The 12,187-nt window shown below is 54.4% G+C and overlaps 6 protein-coding genes across 6 annotated transcripts; 2 read left to right on the forward strand and 4 right to left on the reverse strand.

Annotated features, from left to right (window-relative positions):
• Nucleotides 1–509: 509 nt before the first annotated feature.
• Nucleotides 510–1,768, forward strand: J4E85_004583 (uncharacterized protein; the record flags this gene model as incomplete). Its single annotated transcript, XM_051468839.1, has 3 exons — nt 510–642; nt 705–1,202; nt 1,248–1,768. 3 exons carry the CDS (start codon nt 510–512, stop codon nt 1,766–1,768), a joined length of 1,152 nt encoding a protein of 383 aa, XP_051327054.1.
• Nucleotides 1,769–2,145: 377 nt separating this feature from the next.
• J4E85_004584 (uncharacterized protein) lies at nt 2,146–2,915 on the reverse strand (the record flags this gene model as incomplete). The annotated part of the gene is made up of 2 exons (XM_051468840.1): nt 2,146–2,370; nt 2,394–2,915. 2 exons carry the CDS (start codon nt 2,913–2,915, stop codon nt 2,146–2,148), a joined length of 747 nt encoding a protein of 248 aa, XP_051327055.1.
• An 859-nt stretch (nt 2,916–3,774) lies between these two features.
• Nucleotides 3,775–5,095, reverse strand: J4E85_004585 (uncharacterized protein; the record flags this gene model as incomplete). The annotated part of the gene is made up of 4 exons (XM_051468841.1): nt 3,775–4,375; nt 4,426–4,502; nt 4,642–4,802; nt 4,915–5,095. 4 exons carry the CDS (start codon nt 5,093–5,095, stop codon nt 3,775–3,777), a joined length of 1,020 nt encoding a protein of 339 aa, XP_051327056.1.
• An 864-nt stretch (nt 5,096–5,959) lies between these two features.
• J4E85_004586 (uncharacterized protein) lies at nt 5,960–7,897 on the reverse strand (the record flags this gene model as incomplete). The annotated part of the gene is made up of 2 exons (XM_051468842.1): nt 5,960–6,059; nt 6,108–7,897. The coding sequence occupies 2 exons, from the start codon at nt 7,895–7,897 to the stop codon at nt 5,960–5,962; spliced, it is 1,890 nt and encodes a 629-aa protein (XP_051327057.1).
• A 1,270-nt stretch (nt 7,898–9,167) lies between these two features.
• On the forward strand, nt 9,168–11,018 carry J4E85_004587 (uncharacterized protein; the record flags this gene model as incomplete). Its single annotated transcript, XM_051468843.1, has 4 exons — nt 9,168–9,561; nt 9,610–9,887; nt 9,940–10,552; nt 10,600–11,018. The coding sequence occupies 4 exons, from the start codon at nt 9,168–9,170 to the stop codon at nt 11,016–11,018; spliced, it is 1,704 nt and encodes a 567-aa protein (XP_051327058.1).
• Nucleotides 11,019–11,190: 172 nt separating this feature from the next.
• J4E85_004588 (uncharacterized protein) lies at nt 11,191–11,743 on the reverse strand (the record flags this gene model as incomplete). Its single annotated transcript, XM_051468844.1, has 2 exons — nt 11,191–11,625; nt 11,684–11,743. The coding sequence occupies 2 exons, from the start codon at nt 11,741–11,743 to the stop codon at nt 11,191–11,193; spliced, it is 495 nt and encodes a 164-aa protein (XP_051327059.1).
• Nucleotides 11,744–12,187: the final 444 nt, after the last annotated feature.

Genomic DNA, 12,187 nt, shown 5'->3' on the forward strand with positions numbered 1-12,187 from the left:
TGGCGTCGATTTTGCGAAGCCAATAAGACATGACAGCCATACCGGCACCCCTCCATGGAGGCAGCCCCAAGCACCTCTGTTGTTATACAACTCTCTATTCATACACATTCTAGCACGCTGGATTGCACTCACTTCTGAAAACTGCTGGCTTACCCTGACGTACCTGACGCTGACCAGCAGGCTCTCCAAAGGCGGGTGCTTGGCTCTGCCCGCGTGCCCACGGTTGCCTGGCCCTACCCACCCCAACTTCTGAGCCTTGTCAGACTAACCACGAAATCTCTCCATTGAGTCAAAGGCTTTGAACTTTTGGCATACCTTCCGAACTACCCAACACTTCGCACAACTTCTCAGTCGCTTACATCGGCAGCTTGATTTGATTGCGACGCCTCACCAGCAGCCTTGCTGCTACACCCGGAGGCCTCACATTAACCATCAAGCCGCATAGCACTCCTGAGGGTAGCGCAGGGACTTCCAACTCGCTTCTTTGTGCATTCCCGTTCAAATTCAACATGGACGGTCTCTCCTTCCTAGACGAGCACATGGAGCGAGGCCAGAGCAATGCGACGCTGAAGATAGTCCTCCCCAGCGGAGAGGTCCGTCAGATCTCTGATCGCATCTGCCCGTTCAAGTTCTTGGACAGATGTCAGTAATGTCCCATACGGTTGCATGCCAACATCTACTGACTTCGTACACCCACATACTAGGTCCGCTCCTGTACCACGCCTTTGAGTACGGTTTCCAGAGTCGCCTACAAGCGAGTATTGAGGCCCTATCCGAGCATGCTGTCGTCTCGCTTCTTCGGTTCTGCTACACTGGTAGCTATCTTCCGCCTCGAGCAGACTATGATCCAGTGTCGTTTCTTCCACATGCCGAGACGTACAAGATAGCCGAGGATTTCGATGTTCCGGAATTGCAACTTCTCGCGCACGGCAACTTCTCGTGCCAGCTCGAATTCGCCTGCTGTGTACCCGCCGCGCCCCATGACTTGGTCGAGACTATTCGTTTTGTATATCGTCACTATGCCAGTCAGCAGGCTCGTCGGGAGCACGACCTCGTTCCGTCACTTCTCAACTACTGCATCTCAAATTTCCTCTACCACAAGCTAGGAGAGGATGTTGAGTTTCTCAAGATCGCTGCTGAAATCCCGGACTTCCGCCAGGACCTATGTCGCACGAACATGGAACGCAATTTCCAGGATGAGTGTAAGACACTACAAGTAGATTCACATCCTACGCTAACTATCATAGGTGCATTCGACATTGTGCGGTTATGTCTCGACACTCTCCAGGTTCAACCTTGCGATCGTCCGACTCTCCTTGCGTCAAGGGACCTACCAGATGAGATGATGTGCGATACTCTTCCGGAAACACCCAGCCCTTCATGCTACCCATCTGGCGAGAACTTTACAGCTGTAGAGACCGATCAGGACAACATGGTCGATTCCGGAATCCTTACATTTGTTCGTCGCCCCAAGGTTGCACAGCCAGCTACGATCCAAGAGTCCGACGAGGAGTGTCTTGAAGACGATCAGGGATTCACGTTGGTGTCCCGACCCAAAGTCCAGAGCCTGACTACGTTCGACGACCCGATGTCTAGCCCTGAGTTGACTTCTCGTCCGGTGGTCGACATACTAGCCGCGACTGGCACCGACTACTCCAGCGACGACGAACCGATGTCCAGCCCCGAGTTGATCCCCACTCCCGTAGTTGATCTACTATCCGCTACCGGGACCGACTACTCTAGCGATGAAGAGTGGACACAGATCTAAGAGGGCCGATACGCCCCGTGGCTAGAGGGCGCTCTGGTCATGATGGCATACGGCGTTATTGATGGGATATAGGTATCTCACAAAGTCATGGATCTTGGATTTGATTTGGCATTATGGTGTTTCAAGCTGGGTTTAAATTGCTTAGGAATTGGCGTTTCACGTGTACGGAATCACGCAAGGGAAAAGTCGCATAAGCGCAAGAGTCTGCTTTTGAGGAATCATTAAATATATTGTTTTGCATCCAAACATTAAAAAATCTTGTACTAGATGTACTAGGACACAGCAGTAGTATCTGTTTCATTTTATTCCATATTATGATGTTGTGTCTCTGAATCCACAGTCTTTACCATGCCCCAGGGATCGTAGTGTAATTCCCTCTATCCTCCGACACCACTGCCTGAGAAGCCCGTTGCGGCCTGGCCTCCCATCTCGAATACGGCACCATCTCTGACATCGCATTCCGCTGTACAGCTCTTCCTTGCGCGTCGTGATGTTTCCTCGGCGCATCGATATCGATACCAGAAAAAGCTCCACAGCTCGAGGTAAAATTTGGTCGTTGCGCCTGACCATGCTTCGCATCCTGGCGCTGGATTTTTTTCTGTCTGCTTTTTGTTGTGAGACGCACCGTGGGGAAGCACAAGCGCTGAACGGTTTCGATGGCTTTCTTATTAACGAGGTCTGGATCCCATTGCCGGAGCATGCTCAAGACGTCAATGACGAAACTTTGGCAGTTGGCAGTGGCCACTTTGTACGTGAACTCTCGTAGAACCCTCTCTTTTGCCTCTTCAATCTTTCTGAACGAAGATTGGGCGCCATGAATTATCGTGGCGTCTGATCCCTTGTCCATCAAATCACCAATCTTGACAAAACTCTTCCGGTTGCATTCGAAGGCGTTCTGGTGCGAAGCGCTTCTTGGGAAGGTTTGGTCAAGAAGTAAGGCGCCGCGGTTTGGTCGCTCATTTATGTAGTTTACTTCCCATGTTGTACCAGTCAGCTGGTTTGTGCCATCGTCAAGGAAGAGTCTCCAGTGTGCGGTGTTGGAGCCTGGGCTTGCGCTGATGAGGTAGAGTTGGCAGATTTTGGAGGAGTAGCGTGGGACACTGCTGGACGAGCTTGATTCGATGCTCTTGCTGGCTGAAGAACCCATATCTTCGATAGGGTAGAGTTGCTTTTGTCTTAATGCAGTGTTGGTTTGTGATGGGAGGATGGAAGAGTTGGAAGACTTTGGAAAAGGAGATGAGAAATTGCAGAGTATTTATGCGAGGCGAAAAATGAGTCAAAGGCAAAACTTTGGCATGTTATCATCTCGGAACGATCTATTGGGCACATGGCGGGTCTCTATATCTGGCTTGCATTTCTATAGGTAGCGTGTTAGTGGTCATAGTTTCACTATGGAACCAGAAAAAGCCAACGACCATGGCCAAAGTGTCCTGCAAATGACGTGCATCTGATTATGGATGACAGGACTCCTCATGGCTTCACAGAGACCTGGAGCGGATGGGGCAGATTTCGGGTACGTTGATTCATGTTCGCTGCAGCTAGTCTGCGAACAGAGCCGCCCATAGAGTACATGACAAACCATAGCCACAAATAATCAGATATACGAAGTCCATATGTACGGGAAGGACTTTTTTGATGTTACAGGAAAATTAGGCCACCTTATGCATTTGAGATGGCAATAAGGAATCCAGCATAAAGGAAACCGCCCTCTCGTAATGGCCAGTGAACCGGGAAGGGATCGCATCAGAAACAGCAATTACATGGAACATCCAAATGAAACCGGGAAACAAGAAACACATAATCAGTCTCGTGGGTTCATGCCGCACACTCAATCCTCCGTTCGTCTTTCGGCTCCGTCACTGCATAATCCATATCCGTGGGCATGATGGTCTCGGAGGTTCGTGTTCCAGGAGATGAGCAGTCTTCAGGAATGTTGACGCTCACTTGCTCGATATCAGCAAGTGCTTTGAACCAGATACGCGATGGACTCAACTTACCTCGTGCGCCTAGTAGCGGCGGGGTGGGTAATCAGCCGCTGCACCTTCGTAAGGTGGGCGGCCTCCGGGGCTACGGGGACGAGCACCACGTGGGGACGGTGGTCGTCCGCCTTCGTAAGGGCGTCCATGACCGTTCATGTATGGGTCATCGTAACCACGGGGAGGAGGTCGGGCCCTAGCATCATAAGGATCGTCAGGGTAACGCGCGCGCGGTGGGCCATACTCATCAGGCATGCGACCACGAGGCGGCGAACGTCCATAACCACCATCACGCCTGTCATAAAACTCGCGGGGAGGTGTGCGTCGGCGATAGTCATCGCGGCGGGGGCTGTAGCCACGAGGGGGACCGCGACGGTCGTAGTAGTCGTCATATGGCGCGGGTGGGTATCCGCCACCGCGACGGCCCATGGGGGAGCGGGATCGGTATCTATCACGGCCCCGGTCATCAGGACCACCAGGGCCTCCGTAAGGAGCGCGAGGCTTGAAAGGTGGAGGTGGGGGAGGATCGGAGACGTCCTGGATACAGGTAACTTCCTGCCCCTTGAACTCACGGCGGTCCAGCTTCTCCACTGCGGTCTTCAGATCGGCGGCCGTCTCGTACTCTACGAATCTGCGCGATGGTTTAGTACGTGTGCCTAGCTGCAGTACGTGTCCACTCACCCAGAGCCATCCCGTTCGCGGCCAACTTCGGAGTAGACGACGTCCAATCCAGACTGGCGGGCGAAATCTTTGAGGTCCTATAAGTTCGAAGTTAAGCGAGGCCCAAATCCAGAACGTATAACGGGAAGCAAGCGAGAACAAAGCCATTTCTGGTCCAGGAACGGTGCGCTGGCGCTAACAGGGAACTGAGGAAATCCAATGATCGGGGAGTCTGACCTGCCAGCTGGTCTCCACAGGAAGATTTGCTATTCTCATCCGGTATGGTGTGCGCCTAGGACGCGGGGGCACGCGCTCATGGGGAGTGAAGTTCTCGTTACGGGCACGCGAGCCGCGAGCGAACTGGACGATGAGGCGCTCGCCCATGAAATCGGTACCATCTTTGAATCAGTTAGAGATGCATGTCCGGACACATACACATAAGAGTTACATACGGAATGCTGCATACGAGTTAGCACGTGTTCAGCCGATCGGCGCGTAGTTGAAGCTTACCAGGGACGACATCACGAGCATCCATTGCGTCCTTGTACTCGATGAAGCCGAATCCGTTCATGAGCTTGATCTCAGTAATCTCGCCAGTGCCGTGCGACGCGAAGTGACCTTCGACATCGGCCTTGGTGGCATTGCGCGGGAGGTTGCCTAGGTAGAGGCGCGTGGACGATACCTCGGTCATGGTAGCGGCTGTTGCGGTAGAGCTTTATCCTAAAGATAACCTAGTCTGGAGAGAATCGTGAGCAAATATCCATGAGCAAGCGGGAAGCCATCGAGGAAGCGCGCATGGTGCCTGCCAGTGACGGGGTGACTCGGTATCAAAGACGCGACGCCAGAAAGCCAGTGTCCAGCGGCGTGCGCAACTACAGGAACCAGGAAGACGCGCAAGGAATTTCCAGTGCATGCAATACAGGCGGCTAGTCGTACCTTGGAGATAGAGTCGGGCGCTGGAAGCAGGGTGGCCGTGAAGAACCTGAGAGCTTGAGGACCAGGAAGAAGCCGGGTGAGTGCAGAAGGCGCGTCCTTGAATCTGGGGCACCGGAATTAGTAAGCCCAGTATCGCGACCACGAATTGCAAGTGCAGATGAGGGCCGAGCAGCTATCGATGTAAGAGGCCCCGGCGAGGTTGATGGGTGGACGGTGACGAAGGGTGGAGAAGGAAGTTCGCCCAACGCCTCACTCGCCTTAGCGTTCCAAGCTTCGGGCACGGACATCACGTGTGCCTTGCCTCGACCTCGGGAGCCATGTACGGGACCGCACGACCTTTCAAGGCGCCCAGTGAAATGCCACTTCTTTCAAGCAGATATCTCAATGCTGTTTGCTCATAGGATCGTGCGAACGCAGTTGAAGCCCTCCCAGGCTTCGACCGCGCGCCGAACAAGGCGACTGATCACTCGATCCCTACAAACCTCGGAAGGTCACTTGGGCAGCAACAATACTCGGGCTGACGTTGAAATCTGATATGTACACACACGGTTTCCTCTAATATACAGGTCCTCTCATTGCGTGGACGGCAGCTAAGCCATAATCTCTATCTCGGTCCGTATTAAGTAAGTACGTACTTTGGTCCCTCGCCACCTTGGGGTGTTTGCCAGTTGATGTCCTGGTCCGGCACTTTGATATCGCAAGTCTTGCAGTGGACGCAGCTGCATACAGTTAGCGGTCTTCTAAGTAATCACGATATCTAGACCTACTTTTGGGCGTTGATTTGGAACCTGACGCCCAGCTCTTTGCTGTCGTCCTCCACATACTCGTAGACGCCGGCGGGGCAGAACCGGTTTTCTACACCCTTGTACCTGGGCCATTCTTTCTGGGCATGCGCATCGTAGTCTTTGACCTGGAGATGGCAGGGCTGGTCCTCCTCGTGATTCGTGCCACTTCGGCTGACGCTCGTCAATATGTCGAAGCTGATCTTACCGTCCGGCTTGGGGTATTCTATCTTGGGGCACTCGTCTGCCGTCTTGGTCGCTGCGTGATCGGGCTTGCCATGCTTCAATGTCCACGGTGCCTTGCCTCGAAGAACGTAGGCCTCCAGACCAGAGTACATGATACCTCCGTAAATACCTAGTGGTGTGTGGAAAGACGGGCGCATGTTACGCACAGTCTTTAGTTCCGACCAAATTGACGACTTGCGCATCTTGTCCTCGTAGTCATATAGAAACACGGTGCCGCCGTCTGCATTGGCTTGTAGGGCGTCCCAAGTCGCCTCAGCAGCTAACATACCGGACCTCATTGCATTGTGCGTGCCCTTGATCTTGGGCAGGTTGAGCAAGCCTGCGGCGTCTCCAAGCAGTGCGCCACCAGGGAAGGCCAGTTTTGGTATGGACTGGAAGCCGCCCTCAATCAGCGTTCTCGCGCCATATGATATACACTTGCCGCCTTCCAGTACGTCCTTGTAGTAAGGGTGGTGCTTCATCTTCTGGAACTCGCCATAGGGAGCCAACCAGGGGTTCGGGTAGTCGAGCCCAACAACGAGACCAATGCTGACGAGGTTGTCGCCAAAGTGATACATCCAGCCACCGCCATAGGTATCCTTCGGCAGCGGGTAGCCCATCGAGTGAACCACCAGTCCAGACTTGAATTTCTCGGGCTGCACCTCCCAGACTTCCTTGATGCCAAGTCCGTAGGTCTGATGTTGGCTATCTCGCCTCAGATCGTACTTCTTGATGATTTGCTTCGACAAGCTGCCATGGCAACCCTCACCAAGCAATGTGACGCGTGCATGGAACTCCATTCCTCGCTCGAATGAGTCTTTGGCCTTGCCTTCACGCGATATGCCGAGGTCGTTGGTAGCTACGCCTTGTACGACACCCTCGTGGTTGTACAGTACCTCCGACGCAGCGAAGCCGGGGTAAACCTCGACACCAACTTCCTCTGCGCGCTCGCCCAGCCACTTGACCATCTGGTTCAAGCTTATTATGTAATTGCCGTGGTTGTTCATCTGCGGAGGCTTGGGTAGAGGGATGGCGCTGTTCTTGGTCATGAAGAACATATGGTCTTCTTTGGCGGGGGTGATGTCGGCGAAGCGGTTCAGGTTGTCCTCTGACCTCCAGTCAGGCAGGAGCTCGTCCAGGGCAGAGGGTTCTATGACGTTCCCAGACACGATGTGATCGCCCAACTCGCCCGCCTTCTCCAACACCAGAACCCTGAAGTCTTCATTGCCGGCCGCTGTCGCAAGCTGCTTCAGCTTGATGGCGGCGGACAGACCTGCGGGTCCACCACCCACGATGAGAACATCGACCTCGTCCGATTCGCGCTCTATCGACTTGGGATCGAATGTGTCGTCTACGGCGGCGAGTCGTGTGCGTGGCGTCGTGGAAAGAGCTCTTCTTTGACCGGCAATCCGTACTGCGGGACGGTACAGGCTGGAAACGTTTCGTCGCGGTAGTGATGCACATGCAAGTGGTCTTGATGCTATGCGCGCGGATCGCGAGGCTGCGAGCAACTGTCGCGTCGCGGAAGCGGGGACTGCTCTGGTGGCCATGATGCAGGACGTGTTGGAGAGGCAAACAGATGTATTGTATGCGAAAGTAAGCAAGTTGACGAAATTTTTGCGCTTCCTACGAGTCCGACCGGCGGCGCACTACAGACTAGAAGCGACAGTGCTCAATACTGCGGAATGCGACAGAATTGCAGCATTGGACATGTACGCTCTTAGCCAACGCCAAAACCTCGACATGACGATATCCAAAAGTCGCAGCCGAGGCTACAAGGCTAAGTGCGGGATTGCAATACCGAGCACCCCATTGGCTCAGCCCACCTTCATTCCTTCTCTCCGCACATGTCAAAGTCACCACATCCGAACATCCTCTCTGCAATCACTCTCATGTCAACATGTTCACGCGCAGTAGTGCGCGGCTCGGTCTCTTTGACAAATGTCTCGACATGACGCCGTGGTGAGGGTATAGCAACATCAGGGTACTCGCGCAGAGCAAAGTACTGTCATGCCTACCAAGAAGGCTGAGCCAGCAAACTGCGAAGACAATTTGGAATCATCACAGAAGTTTGGGCAGCAGCCTCCTGCAGTTTCTCATATTCAAGCAGTCGCTTAGCTTTTCCTCCGAGCGCGTCGGCGTGCCTGAAACCGGGAGAGAGTCAGGCCCTTGTATGCCTGCAAACCTCAGTCGTACACTAAACTTATGCGTTTAGGAAGGCATCTCTCCGCATAGATCGCCCCTGCCCCGTCTGCAACATGTTCTCAAACTACACACGTTCGACCCCCATCCTGGATCTTCGCCATGACGACGACTCTACCGGCATGGAGCTTGCGTCACCTCTTTCTTCCGTAATCGTACGCTCTGCTTCATGCGTTTGATTCGACCGTTTCCAGCCAAGCCAGGGACCCGATCCCATGTCACACTCGATCTCCCGCTGTCATGCGAGACAAGGCTTTCGTGCCTGTGAGAGAATTGTGGGGAGGACCGACGGTCTTCACTTGAGCCTGGCCTTTTCAAGGCATCCTCCAACGGCGCATGTATGACATGCACGGCAAGCAGCAAATGATCGTCCCAACAATCGCGGCCTTGTCTATTTTGGACAGAGTCTCAGTCAAGCATTCGTGGAGCTCAAATAAGAAAACACTCTTATATAAACCAGTCTCCTCAGGCGGATATCACGGCACGCTCAGCTTCAATCTTCAAACCATTCCTTCGTGCAGAGCACTATCTGTTTATTTCTATTCTCAAGAGCTGTGCTCATTTTAAGTTTCGACACACCTCGTTTCAATCCTTCAAGATCAACCCCATACCATCACAATGAAGACTTCCATCTCCCTTCTCACTCTCCTCTCAGCCTCCTTCGTGGCAGCAGCTCCAGCGCCTTTCGTGGGCCAGGGACCTGTAGTCGCCGCTGGCACCGAGAATGTAGTCATGCCCTCTACAAACTTCGGTCGCCGCGAGGAAGACGTTGTGCAGAAGTTTGGCGAGAAAGCCCTCAAGCTCCGCGGTGCGCTCTTGGCAGCACGCGGTGGCATGGGCAAAGATAATGCTAATGCCGACGCCGAAGGTGCCAATGCTGAGGATGCTGCGGCGGCTGGCAACAATGGCGCTCAGGACCAGGCTGCACAGGATGCTGCCGATGCTGAGGAGGCCGCTCAGGGCAATGGCAAGGGCAAGGGCAAGAATGCCGATAAGCAAGCCGCTCAAGCAGGTACGTCTTGTCACAATCCTTTCCAAAGACTTCGCTGACCCTCGATAGCCAAAGAGCAACAAGCTGCTGCTGATGCTCAGGCACAGCAGGATGCTGCCGCGGCCGAGATGATGAACCAGGGCCAGGCGCAGAATGCAACCGAGCAGATGGGAGCAGCAGACCAAGCTGCCGCCGATCAACAGGCTCAACAGGATGCTGCTGCGGGCATGAACCAAGACCAAGCAGAGAATGCAAACGACCAGCAGGCAGCGGACCAAGCGGCTGCTGACCAGCAGGCCGAGCAGGGCGCCGCCAACGGTATGGACCAAGCCGCGGCCGACCAACAGGTATGTTTCAACACTCAGATCTCATATCAGAATGACTTATTGACTCTACCAGGCTGCTCAGGATGCCAAGCAGAACCAGGGTGCTATGGATCAAGCCGCAGCTGGCCAGCAAGAGGCTGCCATGGGAGCTGATCAGGCTGCCGCGGAGCAAGGCAACGGAAAGCAGCAACAGCAACAGGATGCCATGGACCAAGCCGCAGCCGACCAGCAAGCCGCTCAACAGCAGGAGGGTGCTATGGGAGCCGACCAGCAGGCCGCCCAACAGGAGGGCGCCATGGACCAAGCCGCAGCTGATGAACAAGCCGCTCAACAGCAAGACGGCGCCATGGGAGCCGACCAGAATGCTGCACAGCAAAAGGGAGGCATGAACCAAGCCGCAGCTGATCAGCAAGCCGCAGCCGATGAGCAAGCCGCACAGCAGCAAGATGGCGCCATGGGAGCCGCCGAGCAGGACAAGGCACAGCAGCAACAGCAGGAGCTCGAGCAGGCCGCCGCCGAGCAGATGGCCGCTCAGCAGCAAGCCGACCAGCAGCAGAAGGAGAAGGACCAGGCCCAGATGGCAGCAGACCAGGCTCAGATGCAACAAGATGCCGCCAACGGCGCCAACGGAATGGACCAAGCTGCGGCTGATCAAGCTGCCGCTGACCAAGCCGCTCAAGCTGGAAGTAAGTGACATCCTCTCCATAAACCATTCATCTACTAACAATCTCAGACGCTACTGGAGTCGTTGACGCTGGAGCCGCCGCTGGAGCCGCCGCCAATGGTACCGAGGCGAACAACGACAAGGGCAAGGGCAAGGGCAATGGCAAGAACAACGGCAAGGGCAAAGGAAAGGGAGAGGGCAAGGCCAACGGCAAGAACAACGGCAACAATGGCGTTGGACAGCTCCTCCAGGAAGCCGAAGCCGCTCTCCAGGCTGGTGGACAGCAGGGTCAACAGCAGGGTGGAGCCGGCGGTATCGAGGGCCTCCTCAGCAGCCTCCTCGGTGGCGGTGCTGGAGGTGCCGGCGCTGGAGCCGCTGCCGGAGCTGGTGCTGGAGCCGGCCAACAGAAGGCTGGTGGCATCGCAGGCCTCGACTTGAGCAGCCTCGGCATCGGACGCCGCTCGAAGAGGACCACCTTCCGCGCTTAGATATGAGAGACGACTGGGAGCTCATCGTTGAACGATGGAGTTCCACAACCCATGTAACCTTATGATTGTCACTGCTTCTAGATGAAGTATACAGCTATTAGATGACTAGTAATGCCAATCCAAAATCATCATCGAATTCCCCATGTACTCCTGGTCTGCCCCTATGAGCCACTCACATATACTCGTCTCCCTTCATCCAGCCCAGCTGCTTCCACATATGCAGCTTATCCCATTCTTTGATCCAGCCTTTGATCTTGCCATCTTCCACCTCGAAGATAGCTGCTGCATGCCACGCTGCCTTGTTCCCACTCGCCTTGATCCCATTGTGTGCCTCGCCGCAGTGACTTCCACTAGCACTGTACCTCAGGCACACATGCCCACCTTTTGCGAAGATGACGTCGTAAGAGTCGATGTGTAGATCGGATACCGCGGCCATGACTTTGGAATGCGACTCGGCGTATTCTTGGGGCGAGTTGACGCCGGGGAAGGTGGTTGGGGCGATGAAGTAGGCGTTTTCATGGCAGAGATGTGTAACGGTTTCGGCACCTTTGTTCTCCTTGGGTGAGTAGGCGAGGCGCATGTATTCTTTTACTGTGTCGACATTCTTCTGTTGGGAGGTGTCAATGACATGTTCATACGTATAGGTAGCTTTGACGAAGACCTACCTGCTCCTCCTCGGTTTGAGGTGTGCTCTGCTTGACGGGCGGGTACTTTGTGTCTGACATTGTGATGTTTCCCGGCTTACTGTGTGACGATGGTGACGCGGAGGGGTTATGGAGTAGCTGTTATACGATATATGCTTGATGACGGCACGGCTTCACGATGATGTCATTCATACAAGGCCTGAGATGATCACCGGAACATGATGGTACAAAGGCTGGATAGAAGGACAGTTTGACGGGGCCTGAGGTGGTGTATAATGCTAGTGGTGAAATACAAGTAGTATTCTGTTATGTGCTCAATATGTCAAGCGACGCTTGGTACAGCTGCGGTGCTATGGTATGCGCTAGATCTGCTCGAAACCAACCCAGAGTAGTAGCCCACCTGAATGCCGATGAATGAAGCCTTGATCACTGATGTATACGAGCCTACGCGAACACGCCTGTCCTTCTTCTCATACGCGTTCGACGCGTTGTCGCGTGGTCATGTGAGGCCGAGTACCTGCATGA

The sequence above is a fragment of the Alternaria conjuncta genome (assembly GCF_024043145.1).
Source record: "Alternaria conjuncta strain BMP 0040 chromosome Unknown scaffold_6, whole genome shotgun sequence".
In the NCBI taxonomy this organism is placed as follows: Eukaryota; Fungi; Ascomycota; class Dothideomycetes; order Pleosporales; family Pleosporaceae; genus Alternaria; species Alternaria conjuncta.